General features: G+C 36.2%; 3 protein-coding genes and 2 pseudogenes across 3 annotated transcripts; 3 read left to right on the top strand and 2 right to left on the bottom strand.

Moving 5' to 3' along the window:
• The first annotated feature begins 397 nt into the window (after positions 1–397).
• On the top strand, positions 398–1170 carry LOC111984741 (pleckstrin homology domain-containing protein 1). Its single transcript, XM_024016357.2, has one exon. It carries the CDS (start codon positions 574–576, stop codon positions 1003–1005), a length of 432 nt encoding a protein of 143 aa, XP_023872125.1. The 5' UTR covers positions 398–573; the 3' UTR covers positions 1006–1170.
• Positions 1171–3549: 2379 nt separating this feature from the next.
• Positions 3550–7820, top strand: LOC112023702 (probable serine/threonine-protein kinase PBL1). The gene is made up of 4 exons (XM_024056326.2): positions 3550–4080; positions 5921–6249; positions 6528–6893; positions 6981–7820. The coding sequence occupies exons 1-4, from the start codon at positions 3651–3653 to the stop codon at positions 7362–7364; spliced, it is 1509 nt and encodes a 502-aa protein (XP_023912094.2). The 5' UTR covers positions 3550–3650; the 3' UTR covers positions 7365–7820.
• Positions 7821–9900: 2080 nt separating this feature from the next.
• On the top strand, positions 9901–14752 carry LOC112006635 (uncharacterized). Its single transcript, XM_065778666.1, has 5 exons — positions 9901–9989; positions 13389–13878; positions 13980–14211; positions 14298–14483; positions 14613–14752. The coding sequence occupies exons 2-5, from the start codon at positions 13573–13575 to the stop codon at positions 14750–14752; spliced, it is 864 nt and encodes a 287-aa protein (XP_065634738.1). The 5' UTR covers positions 9901–9989; positions 13389–13572.
• A 381-nt stretch (positions 14753–15133) lies between these two features.
• On the bottom strand, positions 15134–15886 carry LOC136069773 (protein BPS1, chloroplastic-like; annotated as a pseudogene).
• An 81-nt stretch (positions 15887–15967) lies between these two features.
• LOC111987684 (protein BPS1, chloroplastic-like) lies at positions 15968–17052 on the bottom strand (annotated as a pseudogene).
• Between the last annotated feature and the right edge of the window lie 253 nt (positions 17053–17305).

Below are 17305 nucleotides of genomic sequence, written 5' to 3'. Positions count from 1 at the left end.
TTTTTTCTATGAATATTTGAGCATTATTATTAATAAGGCATTTGAACAAGATGGAAGGTGGAGAACAAAGTGAAAAGGTTAATAAAGAGAAACATGTTTTCTAAGTTTGGAATAAGTGAATGATTCTCGATTTATAGTCATCACTATATACTTTTAGTCACGTAATCTATTTGATAAGTTATGCAAGTTGTTAAAAAAATTGCAAGTGAATAGTTTTATAAGTTATCAATTATCATTAAGAAGTTAAAAAAGTAGATTCATTTAAACCGATTGAGAGGAAAACTTTATCTTCTCATTTCTCATGTGTCATTCCTATTTTACTTAGCACCCAAAACAAAAAACAAAAAACAAAAAAACAAAAACAAACAAACAAATCCATGATCCATTAGTCTATTAAAATATCATGAAATCATTGGGTTAGTTCATAAATAAACAAAATTTAACGGCCACATTTACAAATTCTCCCAACAAAAGAAAATAAAAGGACGACCCAAAAAAAAAATCCTAAAATATTCTTTCAGTTTCACTCTCACCACCGACCACTCAACGCTCTCCAAAAAAGAAGAAGTTCCGATGGCGAGCCTGTGGCGGGCCGCGACGGGCCAGGCGGAGCAGCCCAACAACTACGGCGGCGTGGAGTACTGGGCCAACCCGGAGCGCACCGGGTGGCTAACCAAGCAAGGCGAGTACATCAAAACCTGGCGTCGCCGCTGGTTCGTGTTGAAGCAAGGCAAGCTGTTCTGGTTTAAAGACTCAACTGTCACCCGCGTCTCTAAGCCACGTGGCGTCATCCCCGTGGCCACTTGCCTCACAGTCAAGGGCGCCGAAGACATCCTCAACAGACAGTACGCTTTCGAACTCTCCACCCGATCCGATACCATGTACTTCATCGCCGATTCCGAGAAGGAGAAGGAGGATTGGATCAACTCCATCGGACGGTCCATAGTGCAGCACTCTAGATCAGTCACCGACTCCGAGATCGTCGATTACGATAGCAAGCGATGATGATGATAATTGGTGAGCTCGGTTTCTTTGTACTTTTTATTTTCGGATATTTTGTTTGTATATCTATGCGGATCGTTTCGTTTGGTGGCTCTTTGTAATTGTAATTGTAAGAATACTTTCTCTGTTTCTCTCTGGTTGGTAATGAATCAATGATCACTTCTCAGATCTTGAATTTACAGTAAACTTTCTAAATAGGGACAAATTGGTGTATGGTAATTAATCATTAGTCACTAAACAGTAAACACAGAACCTCACTGCACAATCAAATTTACACTTAGAACCTCATGAGAGGGAGACTATTAATTTACATGAAGTAGATAAGGAAGACGATGAGGGTTACAAATATTGTGATGACAATTATAATGGCCCTATTCTTAATGAGGATGATGATTATATACTTTAGTATTGCATTGCATTGCATGGCCTTTGTTAGGCATAGAAATCGTTACTTAACATTGTAGTGCCTTTTAGCCTTTGCTTTTGGGTGTATACTGATTCAACCATGTACATGTTGTCTTCATCTTGGTCATAGATATCAAATATCATAGTGTATATTTTGTAAAGCACAAGAGAATTATATAAAATTTTATATGATTAGTTGATCGCTTGATTGTCTATTATTGTGCGCGCTTGCACTTTGTGTTTAGGCTCTAGGAGGCCTTTGTACTTAAGTGTGCATCACGCTTTTACCAACATTGTGCCTTAACATGATTCCTCCATGCTTATCATCTTGAAGCCAGCTTGAAACAGACATCTTGTTGCCTAAGCACATGAAATATATTGTGTAGAGCTCAGGAAAAAAAATCATTTAATATAGGATATTGAAAATAATAGATATATCATACTAACGTGAATCATCAGTGTTCAAAATAACTCTTGTCCCCTACTAAACTCTCACTAGTTGATTTAAACTGATAGGCAAAGCAAATTTCATCTTCATTTTTTTCCTTTTATTTTTTAAAGTAACCCAGAAAAGGAACTACAAATGTATGTAATCAGCCTTACACAGAGACAGCTAAGATTGGAAGCTCATGCAGAAGATTCTATGCCGCACATTGAGCTACTTCACCAACCTCCTGGACTCTTTAGAGTTTAGACAGCTACCAATTTCAACCTCCTAGATACCCACATCCAATGATGCTTTTGTCTAGTATCCCGAATGAAAAATATGAGTAGCAGGCTTTAAGCAATCCACTCTCTTGTCGCTTCAGTGGAATTGGACATAATAGCATTCATGTGACCTCTGTACTCAAGATAACATGTTTCAGGGTAAGGATTTATTATCCCTTCAACTTGATCACTTGGGCTTCAAGGATTCATGATCAATATTAATGTGGAATATAAAAAGAAATAATTTTTAATAAATTAATTTGATCGCTATGATTAGAAGTACAACATGCAACTGGTAGAAATTTTAGGTGATATTGGAACCCCTAAAATTGGTGGAGTCAGAAAAAGCATTTTCCCTATGTAATTTTGAATAACATAAGGTTGGAATGGGAGCAGGGGTGGCCACCTACCTACAAGTTTAGTTATTCTGACTATGACTAGGTTCTTGCTGCCATCAACATTAAGCTTCTGCCACCGCCTCATTCATCTAAATTCTATAGCAACTTTGTGTATATCTGTATTTGCATACATCAATACATACATATAGAAATATACATAAATGAAAACTGTATACAAGTAAATAAAAAGTGGAAGTAGCATACTTTTAAGTCTAAATGCGGATGTTAGCTTCCAACCACATGGATTGGAGGTTGTGATAGGTATCATATTCCTATCATTCCCTCGTTTAGTCGAAATTTTTTTTACCCCAAAGTAGAGCAGAGTAACTTGAGCTAGGTTTCAACAGCAAGCATTCCTCTACTAATTCTCTGTTTCTGTTGTGTTTGGCAACTTTAGTTTTGGTCTAGAGTATCTTTTTGTTACCTTGTCCTATCTTGTAGCCAATGGATATTTTTGGGTTTATTATTTAGTGTTGTGTTTTAATATGTCAAACATTTTTGGAATTTGATATATATATATATATATATTTTCTCCTAAATGGAATTCTAGGCTTTTGCCCTTATTTTTTTTTTTAAATCTAGCAATATATCCCTGTTTTGAAACTATTTAGGATCGTTTCTCTGTTTTGAAACTCGATTTTCTTAAAATCGAGTTTCAATGTAAAACTCGATTGGTTTAAAATCAAGTTATGCCAAATGAGAGTTCATGGAGCTCGAGTTCCATTCAAGGAACTCGATTTCATGTAACTCGAGTTCCTTTAATGGAACTTGAGTTCCACAAATTTTTTTTTTTTTTTTTTTTTTTAAAGTTTGATCGTCTATACTCGATTTTCTACGAATTGAGTTTTACATTGAATATATATATATATATATATATGGTTATAAGTAGAATTGCTTTGTTGAAATAAAAACACTTTATACTGATGATGATGATAAGTAAGTAAAATTGCTTTATTGGAATTTGATTAATTATGATTAATCAAAGAACTCTATCATGCAACTTGTGGATTCTCTCCTAATAATTTAATTGGATTTGGCAGTTTTGGGTTTGTATATAAAGGAGCCCTTGATCAAGAAGAAAGACTAGTTGCTATAAAGGTCCTTAACCTTCAACACAAGGGAGCTTCCAAAAGTTTCATGACTGAATGCAATGCCTTACAAAACATCCGGCAACGGAATCTTGTTAAGATATTAACATGTTGCTCTAACATGGACTATAGTGGGAATCAATTCAAAGCTCTAGTCTATGAATTCATGACAAATGGGAGCTTAGATATTTGGCTGCATCCGGTGATAGACAACGAAAAACAGTCAAGGAACTTAAGCCTTCTTCAAAGACTTAATGTTGCCATTGATGTGGATTCTGCAATAGATTATGTTCACAATCATTCGGCACAACCAATTATTCATTGTGATTTAAAGCCGAGCAATATTCTCCTTGATAATGATAATATTGCTCGTGTAAGCAACTTTGGCTTCGCAAGACTCTTCCCAACTACTTATGAGTCTTCTCATAAGCAAACTAGTACAATTGGGATAAAGGGATCTATTGGCTACGTTGCTCCAGGTAATGTCTTTCCAATTATGTCTAAATCCTAACATTAAAATTAGTTTTTGAAAAAAAAAAAATTTAATTGCAGTTACCTTACTATCAACACAAAAATTCTCTCTCTCACATGCAACATGGAAACACGAATACACACTCAATTTATTTATTTATTTATTAAAAAAAAAAAACTCAAAGTAAGAAAAGCTTTAAACATGATTTAAGCATTGATTAAATTAGTTGACAAATATTACTGACTATCCATTCACTTAGTTTGTTTTTTTAAGTATTTATTTCCTCAACACCATATCTTTGTGATGATAGCTTTCCAATCGGATATATCGAATATGGTGTAGTTGCTCTCAAAACATGTTGTGTAATTTTATTATTTTATTCATGTGTCCTAATCTAAACAAGTTTTCATCAAACAGAAGTTCATGTAATGGATAATTAATTAATAATATAGGACACATGATTTTGTTTTGAACATCGGTGGATTGTGGTGCCAAAGGCATTTAGGAAGGCTAGTATCTAATGTGTCCAATATGATTATATGACCATACCATTTAAAAATTAATTTGTTTAGATTATCCTAATCCTAACCATTAACCATATATAATTTCCTTTACTACTACATCTAAACCGTTAATATTACCTCCTCCTACTAGACCCCAAAAGTTTTATTCTGAATGCTTATTCTTCAATCGTCTTTAGCTTAGCCCATGATTCATGACGAATATTCGTGTCTGGTTTGCCATAAAATCCTGTAAATCTTCATTTCTCATCTTTTCCCTTATTCACAATGGCGTCTATGTGATTATGGGAATATGAATTCACTGTAAAATCACACTCCTTTTTCCACAAGATAGCCACTCCACCTCCTCTATTTTCTCTGGATATCTCAACCAAACCACCAAATTTATATCGAGCCTTGATTGTTTCTAGCCTAGCTTTATCAAGCCGTGTTTCGGCTAAGAACATGACTAAGAGATCTTTTCCATGTTGGAGTAACATACGTATCTTGCAACCAGGATTTTGCAATAGGTTTTGCTTGATTAAGTGGCTCGTGAGGGGTAGCTTCTTTAGGGTTTTCACTTAATAGAGGCACGTAAGGAGAGGGCTCACTTAGTAGCTCACGTGTATCCCCTAGGTTCTGTGATATTCCAGATACTTCCACTGCCTCATTCAATAGGCAATCCGAGATTGTATGCGTTTCCTCAATAACGTGTTCCCCTTGATTACCTTTCTCCAAATCAAACTTCTTTAATTCCTTATCTATCTCATTTATTCTCTCCGCAAAATACTCTCCTTGATTTGCAATTCCTCCTATGAATGATTGTCCTTCCAAATTGGTCTTATCTGCATTAACTTCAGTAACGCCCGTAACAGCTCCTTCATTAGGTGTGTTGTTTTGAAATTGAAACTCCTCCCCTCCACTACCGTGAGCACCACCTTTCACAGCTGTTTGTGGCGCTTTTTGATCAGTCATCTTCTCGTTTACTCCCTTTCTGCCACTAGCCTCAAATTCCATTCTCCTTGTTTCATAGAGGGCGTTTGGATTCAACGTTTTCCCACGTTTAGTGTCTGCGTTCACGTTTAGGAGAGGCCCACGCGCACGCGCACAGGAAACACAAGGCTTGCTGAAACGCAAGTTTTCTCCTTTACACACACCGTTTCATTTAAGGGTAGTTTCACTGTTCATGGATAGCTTCCTTTAATCTAAACGCACCGTTTCATTTATCTCTACGCATCGTTTCATGTGAATTAAACTGCTCTTGCGCGTACTATTCATAGCTCCAGCTGTGTGCTAAACGGTGCGCTCAACTCCTGCTAAAATGCTTGCACTTGCTGTTCACCGCAGAAGCAGCTTGGACTGGGACGGACCATCAAAACGGGGCGTTGCGTTCAATCCAAACGGCTATTTTCATTCTCTTCCCATTTCAGATTTTTCTCTCAACTACCAGTGGCAGAATGCTTTCAATCTCCTTCAATGCTGTGTCCGAATCATCTTCAATTTCTTTCACCTACCCACCAACCACAAAGCTATCAAAACAAATTAGGCTAGTTGATGAACGCAAACCCAGTACGCAGAACCAAAAGAAAAGATCCCCTCTGTTCAACAAACGCTCCAGCTCACCTTCTCTCTGCTTGGGTCATCGTTGCTACCACTGTGGCTCTCTGCATTCACGGGTAAGTTGTTTTCCATGAAGCTTCATCAATCTGTGGTTTTTTGTGTTTTACTGTTTGTGTGTGATTTTTGTATTCAACGTCTGAGTGTGGTTCTCTCTGTTGTGTTTTCCATGACACTAGTATAGGGGTTTATTGAGCCTTCGTGTAATACCATTGTTTCTCTTACTACCTCTGTTGAATTTGGATATTTGTGAGTTTACTTAATATTTTTCATGTGGCATGCCTAACTGATTGTAAAATGCACCCGAACTGTTTGTTTAAATGCCTTCACTTTATAGACGGAAGTTGTAGCAAAAATGGTTAAGCAAAAGAAATCGTTGGACGGTGGTAGTAACAATGAGAGAGCTGACTGGAAAGACCCTAAGGAACTAGAAGCCTTTTGTCGGTTCTGTGCTATTCAAGTCATGGATGGCCAGAGGGTAAAAACTGGATTTTTGTCCAAAATTGGGGTTGCTGAAGTGATTCGGCAGTTGGGTGAGATGGACAAAGTAGTGACTTGGCTGCAGGTAAAAAACAAATGGGATCATCTAAGAAAAAGGTGGAAGAATTATAACAAGTGTTTGGAGAAGGAGACTGGGTTGGGTTATGATCCTGTAACTGGGATGTTTGACGCGCCTGAGGAGTGGTGGAACCGAAAGATTGCGGTTAGTTTTGATCAATACATAATTGTCAACAACTTTACTGTCTACCACTATATTCTTATGTTCTAACTACTGGTTGTCCACATGTAGGCATGTCTCAATGCAAAAACCTTTAAAACGAATGGTTTGCCAAATCGAGAGCTCCTGAACATCATGTTCGGAGGCATGGTTGCAACGGGAAACAAAGCATTCTGCACGAGTGGTCCAATACCAACGGAAACCACCGAAGGGTCTGGGGACTCTGCTGATGACCCAGAATTTGTTGACCCCCAATGTGAACCCGTTGTGAATGTTGACGAAATGGAGGTTGAAAGTCCATCATCGTCAAGGGCAGGACCGGCAGTGAATAAGGGGAAAGGCTTGGCAACCAGTGTCCACATTTTCAAGCCAATTTCCAAGAAACCAAAAAAAAAAACGTTCAGTTGCGCAAGAGATGTCCGACTCTTTGAAGAGCATCTCAAATGTTATTGTTGAAAAATCTAGTCTAAGTGCCCGTACACCATCTGCTCCCACAGCAACTGCTCAAGTTAAAGCAATTCTGGACATGGTGTTGAGTCTTTCCGGGATGTACTCAGGTCATTACCTTCATATGTTCAGTGCCACCTATTTCATGGAAAAAGAGCAGGCTAGGCACACGTTTGAAGCACTTCTCGAAGACAAGGATGTCCAGCTGAAGTGGCTAGAAAAAGAGTACCATAGGCACCCTGAATATCAATGATGTAGTGAAGGAACAATAGATTGTCTCGATAGGGTTGTGTAGCCTTGGTGTAGTAATCAAACTGTCAATGTTGTACCTATTGCACTATTGTTTTTCTTTTTCTTTTTTTATTGGTAGAAACTAATGTTGTTATGGGTGTGTATGTAAGACAATGCTCATCACTCCTATGTGATTGAGCTATATTTATATATGTTTGTCCAATGCTTCTTTTATCTGAGTTTTTTGTATTTTTTATGGTTATGCACTGTTATGATGGTTGTTTATTTGACTTTTTTATAATTTTTTTTTTCTGGGTTTTTATTTGTTAACCAAGCTAGAGTATTATCTTCTTATGTAATTTTTATTATTTAAAGAAAACAGTTTCAGTTCTGTACTGCTGGGATTGAGTATGGTGAATCATCATGTGGGGTTTCGTCTTCATCGTTGAAGATATTGATCAAAGGGGGAATTGTTGTCAATGCTCATAGAGAGGAGGTTGATGATGTTTATGTGAAGGATGGGATCATTGTTGCTGTGAAGCCTAATATCAAGGTACTATCTTCCTATATTTTTAAATTGTTGTAGTTATGTAACTAGTCTTCTTAACTAGTTAAATTGCTCTGCCCTGGAATATGAAGGTACTTTTTAAAATTGCTCTGCCCTGGAATGGAAGGGGCAAGTTGCATTAGAACCTGGTCTTCTAACCTTGAAAGGCATATTTTAATTTCCAGTTTAAGTTGCAATGATCATGGCTGAGAGGGATTGATGAACCATTCCAACTAACCAAGTTGAATATGTTAATACAGATCATATACTTGCCATATTTACTGTTTCCAAAAAAATATATATATATATATACATGCCATAATACTTCTCCAGCCCATGTTGCATTGGTTGCTACCTTACAAAGTTACAAACTTACAATTGAACAATGAGGGTCACTGCTAGCTAGTAATGAATTTGGTATGTGTTGTAGGTGCCAAAACTGTTTAGCTCCCATGGTTTGGTTAAAAAAGAGTTTCAGTTTTTCTCAATCCCAATCTGCCCTGATATTTTGGCAGACAAGGTCTGCTTAATCTAGCATAAAAGGTTGTATGCTGCACACAAGAGCTTTGCAACCTTAAACTACGTAATCTTCCATAAAGAAAGAAATTTTTTTTAAGGTTCAGTAGCATGTGAGCCTCTAGGGCTTTCACTTTTAAGACTTTTAGGGTTATCTTTCACTAGACCAAAACAATCATTTCGATCTGCAATAATTTTAATTGCTATTCCCCTTTCGTATATCCATCTCATACACACATGCCAAACGCATGTGCACATTCATTAAGGTTATCCCAATCTGCCCTGGTATTTGCTACATGTTTGCTATAGCTAAAGTTGTTGGTGGGAATTATGGAGAACAGATAAGGATCCTCAAATGGCTTACAATGAGCTGATGAGGATTGTTCTTATTCTGCTAAGGCAGTTAAGGTAGCCCTTAAGAAGTGCCACAAGTCTGAAACTGATCCTGTGCCGAGGAAGGGAATAAAGATGCTAAAAGGAAAACTACATAGAACTTTGCTGCACTGATCTGTAAAAGTGATCTGTAAAAGTGTTTTCATAATAGTTAAAAAACTGATCTGTAAAAGTGTTTTCATACTTAAATTTTCATAGTTAAAGGAAAGAAGCTAAACTGATCTTGTCATAGTTAAATTTTCACAATGACATTCTCTATGCAGCTCAAGGAAAAAAAATGTTTTGCTGCACTAATTACTTTTACAGATTGACAAGAATAGATTAGGCATAAGTTGATAAGTTTATCCTTGTGGCCTATGCTAAAGCTATTAAACGTATTATAACAAATTAGACTGCTAATTAGGCAATCATATAATGATTGCTCATTATTATTAGAGTAAGAGACTGATTTTGTTTTTGGTGTTGTTGGAATTTGAACCCAACCACCCAAGTCACTTGTTTGACGACCAGAGAATTTTTTAGTTTTTCTTTGAGATGATAGACTTTACTAGTTAGCTAATTCAAACATGCAAGAATCTTTGAATTTTGATAATACTCTTTTTGATGGCAGCCAGCTTCTTCACATCATAGCGAACTGAAGACACTGCAGATAACGTTCAAAAAAGTCTTTATTATGAAGCAACTATAACAAAAAAAAAAAAAAAAAAAAAAAAAAAAGAAGCTCATAAGGAGACCCCTGACCTGACCCTCAACTCCAGCTGATAAGGAGGGGCCATCTGCCCTGACACTCAACTCCAGCTCCTCTTCGACACTAGAGCAGAACAAAAGGCTTGAAAAAGCACTAGCATTGTATGATAAGGAGACCCCTGACCGGTGGCAGAATGTAGCCAAGGCTGTGGGTGGGAATAAAACAGCTGAAGCAGTGCCTTCCAAGATGAAGAAGAGAGGTAATTGGAATTACGTATATTCTTCTTAAATTATTTTGTGAAAATTTATTATAATACTTCTTTTTTTCAACTCTTTTTCTTTTTGCTCTATATTTCTGACATTTGACATACTCATGTACTGCTAAATTCATGGGTCATGAGTTTTATGATTTTTACGAGGTAGAGTAAAAGCCCTGCCACACCATGGCTACTTTAAATTTTAAATCCTATTAATAATAGGATAATGAGATGGACAAATTAATAAAAAGTAAAATATAAATTTTATCACTACAATTGAACAACAACAGAATGGACTCAAAAATGAGAGGGGAAAATTCCTATCAAAAACAAAAAAAGGAAAAAAATTCAGCTTAAGAGTTAAGTCTCATAATATATGCAAATCGTCTAAGACTTTTGAGTATTTATCAAAATAATAAAACAATTTAAATGAGTTGTACTCAATAGAGAATGCCAAGTGGATACATTATTTTTTACTAATTTTCTTACTGCACACTATAAATATAATAAAATTACTAATATTGACGGTGTTTAGTATTTTAGTTGATCACCTGGCCTGCACAAATACAAAGAAACAAAACACTCTCAGTTAGAGGGATATTCCAAATGACTTTATGTATATGCTATAAATCATTCAATTTGATTTTGATATGTGGTTTTCTATTAGACCATTCTCATTGGTCCAATAAATTGTTTAGCTAAGTCAGAGATAAAAGCCCAATTTTTCTATTTCAGCCACACTTTTTACATTGATCTCCATCAGCCTTTATCATTCTTCATTTCCATTTAAATATTCTTTTTATTCTATGCAATGCAACAATTTAAAACTTCTACTTCATTCTACATTTCTACCTAACCATGAAGATGCAAAAAACACTAAAGCACTCTTCGAGCTATAGTAATATGGAGCCAAATGCATTAAGGTTAAATTGCATATTCGATCATAAACCTTTGATTTTTGCTTCAAATCATCATTATACTTTAAAATGTTTTCTCTTTAAACCTAATACTTTCAAATTATTATTTTAAGATAGGTATGATAGGAAAAGAGGAGGTGGGACAAACCACAAACATGAGATACTACAAAAAGACTTCATGAAGTCCATTTTCTTGGATTGCAAGAATTGGCAGGTGATGTAGTGACCCTTTAAGCTTTGTTTGTGGGGTCTTTTCAAACAAGCTTCAACTTTTAAAAACCCGAAGCTGCCTGCATCTTTTTTTTTTTTTTTCAAAACCTGAAGCTGCCTGCCTGCTCAAACCACCCTTGCTTGTCATTGTTTTAAAACCTGCAGCCCTTGATTGGGTGATTAAGCCTTTTGTTATGATCTGTAAATAGTGTAGCTCATGTTAACCATAAGGCAGTTAAGGTAGCCCTTAAGAAGTGCCACAAGTCTGAAATTGATCCTGTGCCGAGGAAGGGAATAAAGAAGCTAAAAGGAAAACTACACAGAACTTTGCTGCACTGACCTGTAAAAGTGATCTGTAAAAGTGTTTTCATAGTTAAAAAACCGATCTGTAAAAGTGTTTCCATACTTAAATTTTCATAGTTAAAGGAAAGAAGCTAAACTGATCTTGTCATAGTTAAATTGTCACAATGAAATTCTCTATGCAGCTCAAGGAAAAAAAAAATGTTTTGCTGCACTAATTACTTTTACAGATTGACAAGTATAGGTTAGGCATAAGTTGATAAGTTTATCCTTGTGGCCTATGCTAACGCTATTAAACGTATTATAACAAATTAGACTGCTAATTAGGCAATCATATAATGATTGCTCATTATTATTAGAGTAAGAGACTGATTTTGTTTTTGGTGTTGTTGGAATTTGAACCCAACCACCCAAGTCACTTGTTTGACGACCAGAGATTTTTTTAGTTTTTCTTTGAGATGATAGACTTTACTAGTTAGCTAATTCAAACATGCAAGAATCTTTGAATTTTGATAATACTTTTTTTGATGGCAGCCAGCTTCTTCACAGCATAGCGAACTGAAGACACTGCAGATAACGTTCAAAAAAGTCTTTATTATGAAGCAACTATAACAAAAAAAAAAAAAAAAAAAAAAAAAAAAAAAACTTTTAAAAACCCGAAGCTGCCTGCATCTTTTTTTTTTTTTTTCAAAACCTGAAGCTGCCTGCCTGCTCAAACCACCCTTGCTTGTCATTGTTTTAAAACCTGCAGCCCTTGATTGGGTGATTAAGCCTTTTGTTATGATCTGTAAATAGTGCAGCTCATGTTAACCATAGGCAGATCCAAACAAAGGCCCCTACATACTTCTTTTATAGTTAATTGTAACTTTACCTACACTGTGGATTAAACGGTTGAACTTCGACCCATTGTTATACATGATAAGGGTTTGCTTATATATATAAAGTTGGATTACAATAATGTCAAAAGAGTCTTCATGTTAACATTTCTTGGTCTTCTATGTGCCTTGGTTCTTTCTGTCATGTTGGTTGCATTGTTTTGGATTCTACAAATCCTGATTTTGAAAATGTGGTTCCTAAACCACGCAAGCCCTTTAATTGGCTGGTTGTGTAATCACTTTTGTTGGTGCTGTAGATTCAACTGGTTGAGCTGAATATTTTTTTTATGTTGAATTTGTATATATGGATATGGAAGCTCAGTTCCACTACTAGTAGTTTTAGAAAGAGGCATGTGGGTTCTTTCTTTTATGGACTCCCTGTAAAGTTCTCCTAGACAGTGGAATGCATGGTCCACCATAATTGAAATTTGCTAATACATAGGAAATTGGAATGCCCACCATAATTTAAATCTCCAATACCCAGCATCTATTTGTGAGTAATTATACATTATTGTTTCAATTAGCCAAGGAAAGAAGGGAAAGCAAATAGAGAAGAGAAGCAGAGGGCTGGGCCAACAAAGTTTGGGGCCAAAGGCAAAAATTTTATATGGGGCCTTTTTATATGTATACATTAATTAAATAAAATTATATAATACTAATTAAATTAAGACTAATTTGATGTAAATACAGAATTGTTATTGCTTATACTATTTTCTGATTTTTATTTTTTCTTGGTTGTGTGCATTAGATATCGTCCACATTTCAAGGCTTCGAATTTTAAGCTCGATATCTTTTAGATCATTGTTCAATAGCTATAAAGCAGTCTCAAGGAATACATAAGGATGGATTCGTTAAACAACTCATCTGATTCCCAACACCAGTGAGTTTCTGTACTTTCCCCTCTACATGTGAATCTACAATTTTGTGAAATATTGGATGAAATCGTGAAAGCATATGCTTAGGATTGTTTATTTATTGGTACGACCATAGTTTGAGCCTAGTACCAGTTTGAGTTCCAGTTTAACAACTTCTTTTTAGACTACATATTATAGTATCACATGAATAAATGTACATGCAATTAAAGTTGGTAACATATGCAGGGACGCAAACTTCGACCTGAGCGATGACCTTCTACTCGCAGCGTATCTAGCCGGGTGTGCATGTCTAGCTTACGTGGATACCTATATGACCAAAGTACCATTGCATACGAATACACAAACCGGCTTAGAATGGGTATAGTATATTTTAACTGGACATGAGAAGAAATGTCGAAGAAATTTTAGAATGTCAAGCTATGTGTTTAGACAATTATGTAATACACTGCGCCAGTATGGATATTATGGTACCAGAAGTGTTTGCATGAAAGAGTCTCTGGCAATGACATTGATGGTACTTGGTCATGCTCATGGCAACAGAATGGTGCAGGAAAGATTTCAGCACTTAGGTGAGATAGTGCATCGACATGTGGCCAATGTAGTTACATTGTTAGCCACCGTTATGGCACCGGACATTATCCAACCTGCTAATCGTACATTTCAGGATGTGCCAAAAAATATTCAACATTCAGATCGATATTGGCCACATTTTGAGGTACTTTGTGAATTTGACATGATGACTTGAGTTAAGTTAAATTATCTTTATGGTCATACCACGTATTTTATTTCACATGGTATTTTTGTGGCAATTGTTAGGGTTGCATTGGTGCGATTGATGGGGTCCACGTGGGGGTGGTCATTGGTGAGGATGAGCAGCTCCCATACTATGGCAGGAAGGGAACCACCACAACAAATTGCATGTGCGCATGTGACTTTGACATGAAGTTCACATTCGCATGTGTTGGATGGGAAGGGTCAGCGCATGACACGAGGATTTTTTTTAGCTGCCTCAATAATGAGAGTTACAACTTCCCAACAGCTCCACCTGGTTTGTAAATATGCAGTTTAATTACAATAATAAAGTATGTATTAATGTAGTGAAAATGTTAATGTAATAAACGTGTTCACATGCAGGAAAGTATTATCTGGTTGATTCAGGATACCCTATGAGGAGAGGGTTCCTGGCACCATATAAGGGTGAAAGGTACCACATTGGGGAATTTTGGCCTTCTGAAGTGCTGCATCATCCAAAAGAGAGGTTTAATTATCTCCATTCATCACTCCGTTCGGTCATAGAACGAACGTTTGGAGTTTGGAAAAGTAAGTGGAAAATTTTGAGACATATTCCAGGCTTTAAGATACACACGCAAAACTTGATCATTGTTGCGACAATGGTTCTTCACAATATCGTTAGAGCACATGAGATAAACAATGAATCTTCATGTTTAGGATCTACAGGGGGCACATCATTTGATAGTGACAGAGGTCATTACGATGCCTTGGCAGAAGCAGTCTCAGTCTTGGACGAACCTGAGATGAAACAAGTTCGTATTGATATCACAACATCGATATGTGCGGACGATGACTGATTTTTGTGGGGACCATAACTGATCGTTCACAAACTTCGTGGATTTATTTTGTTGTGAAGCATAAGAAGTGTTAAATATGTATCTTAGAAACTTTCAGGACACTTGATTGTTTATCCAAATTCACACAAAAGAGTGTTTTGTTGTTGGCATAGAGTGTTTATTTTCACAAGTAGAATTAAGGCCAATTATCACTTTTGTACTACACTTCTCGCATCTCAAATTTATGATACGTTAGTGTTAAGAGATTTATTGAACACTCAAAACAAATTTCCAATGACTTGTAAAATAAATTTGCATAATAAAGGCAAAAACAAATAGTTTGTCTCCAAATAGATTGTAAAATAATCCAAATAAATGACATAATTAACAAATGTGATTTATTTAAGTGCCATTTAGCCAGAATAATATCAAATAGAAAAGAATCAATAGAATAATATCAAATACAAAAGAATCTACATCAAACCCTAAACAAATTTTAGCTACCCCCAATAATTAAGATTGTACTCTTTCTACTACTTTGCAACCTAGCTTTGGGTCAGAGATAGTACCACTCTCTCTAACATTACAGAGCAAAGCATCACGCCCAATTAAAACTACATCAAAAAAGTCATCATATTGGTTTGTAAGAAGATCTAGTCCCCCTGAAAGTCCCTATGCTCTCCTTGCCAAATTTGAAACGGAATTCTAGAATGCTTCCACTTCAATAGGGTCCACACCATCTTGGATCATGGGATACAATTTCTTTACACTTGTATCAACTGCCTCGAGCTCTTTCGAACTGTAAATATTCCAGTTGAATATAAATTTCTAATTTTGCTATTAATGCTAGTTTGCAAACCGGTCAAAGCTTGTGCCCACAAATATTTGTCATCAACATTCAAATCAAACAACTTCACAGCAAAATCGGAGAAGGCTGAAGCAAAGACACTGCAGATAAATACTGTCTCCACCTTAACCCCATACATAGCACGCATTAAAACCTTCCCTTTGGCTGAGTTCTTAACCTTGGGGTGAGACAGTGATTCCACAAGCTTGTTCGAAATGGGTGGAACGGTTTTCAACTCTAGGGTTCTTTGAACTAATATGCTGTCTCCATGCATCAAGTGAAGATCGAGAAGCCAGAATAATATCAAATAGACAAGAATCAACAGAATAATATCAAATACAAAAGAATCTACATCAAAGGCTTGAAAAAAATTTAGCTACCCCCAATAATTAAGATTGTACTCTTTCTACTACTTTGCAACCTAGTTTTGGGTCAGAGATAGTACCACTCTCTCTAACATTACAGAGCAAAGCATCACGCCCAGTTAAAACTACATCAAAAAAGTCATCATATTGGTTTGTAAGAAGATCTAGTCCCTCTGAAAGTCCCTATGCTCTCCTTGCCGAATTTGAAACGGAATACTAGAATGCTTCCACTTGAATAGGGTCCACACCATCTTGGATCATGGGATACAATTTCTTTACACTTGTATCAACTGCCTCGAGCTCTTTCAAACACTTCAATAGGGTCCACACCATCTTGGATCATGGGATACAATTTCTTTACACTTGTATCAATTGCCTCGAGCTCTTTCGAAACTGTAAATATTCCAGTTGAATATAAATTTCGAATTTCGCTATTAATGCTAGTTTGCAAATTGGTCAAAGCTTGTGCCCATAAATATTTGTCATCAACATTCAAATCAAACAACTTCACAGCAAAATTAGAGAAGGCTGAAGCAAAGACACTGCAGATAAATAGTGTCTCCACCTTAACCCCATACATAGCACGCATTAAAACCTTCCCTTTGGCTGAGTTCTTAACCTTGGGGTGAGACACTGATTCCACAAGCTAGTAATGAATAGGTGGAACAGTTTTCAACTCTAGGATTCTTTGAACTAATATGCTGTCTCCATGCATCAAGTGAAGATCGAGCCTTGATAAACTGCTTTCAAGAGCTGGAATCCAAATTGTGCAGCACACACTGAAGCAAGAGATGGCCCTGGTTCACCCTTGAGATTTTAGAGCTAAAAGCATTGCATATATCGAGCAAATTCACACTGATGACTGATTTTTGTGTATAGGTTGAGCGTATTGCCTTCTTCTCTTACAACATGCTTGTCCACGAAAGCGAATAATTTTTTAAAATAGTTTTTTTGGAGTTATTTATGTCCTCAACTATTATCCCATATTTCAAAATGTTCCAAAATCCTTAAAAATGTTTTATTTTAATCCTTATGTTTTAAGCTTGTGTAAAAAAAGAGTTCCTACAATTAATTTTTAGATTCAAGTTACCCTCTCCCACTAGTGACATGTTGGTTTTTTTTTTTTTTTTTCTTTATAAACGAAGTCTTAGCTTGGAGTGGTTAAGGGCTACTAATAATTAATTGGGACCTTTTGCTTTTATTTGTAGTTTGGAGTATTTGGCTCCACAGGAACAATCTAATCCTATGCTAAGCAAAGTCATTACCCAAGCTGGTTGTGGTGGTGTAATTAGAGATGTGTTGAGTAATTCGGTTGAAGGTTTTTCTAGAAATATAGGTGTTACTTCCAATTTTTGGGCTGAG

The sequence above is a fragment of the Quercus suber genome, unplaced genomic scaffold (assembly GCF_002906115.3).
Source record: "Quercus suber isolate HL8 unplaced genomic scaffold, Cork oak 2.0 scaffold_188, whole genome shotgun sequence".
NCBI lineage: Eukaryota > Viridiplantae > Streptophyta > Magnoliopsida > Fagales > Fagaceae > Quercus > Quercus suber.
Note: the sequence above shows the minus strand (reverse complement) of the source record. Positions and strands in the feature narration are given on the sequence as shown.

What these genes read in the sequence shown, in the direction of transcription:
- LOC112023702 (XM_024056326.2), top strand. Translation starts at nt 3,651, where the DNA reads ATGACTGAATGCAATGCCTTACAAAACATCCGGCAACGGAATCTTGTT. An exon ending in TATTGGCTACGTTGCTCCAG is followed by an intron (nt 4,081 to 5,920) that starts GTAATGTCTTTC and finishes TGTTCACCGCAG; the next exon opens with AAGCAGCTTGGACTGGGACG. An exon ending in GTGGCTCTCTGCATTCACGG is followed by an intron (nt 6,250 to 6,527) that starts GTAAGTTGTTTT and finishes TTCACTTTATAG; the next exon opens with ACGGAAGTTGTAGCAAAAAT.
- LOC112006635 (XM_065778666.1), top strand. Translation starts at nt 13,573, where the DNA reads ATGTCAAGCTATGTGTTTAGACAATTATGTAATACACTGCGCCAGTAT. An exon ending in CTTCCCAACAGCTCCACCTG is followed by an intron (nt 14,212 to 14,297) that starts GTTTGTAAATAT and finishes GTTCACATGCAG; the next exon opens with GAAAGTATTATCTGGTTGAT. An exon ending in AACGTTTGGAGTTTGGAAAA is followed by an intron (nt 14,484 to 14,612) that starts GTAAGTGGAAAA and finishes CTTCATGTTTAG; the next exon opens with GATCTACAGGGGGCACATCA.
- LOC111984741 (XM_024016357.2), top strand. Translation starts at nt 574, where the DNA reads ATGGCGAGCCTGTGGCGGGCCGCGACGGGCCAGGCGGAGCAGCCCAAC.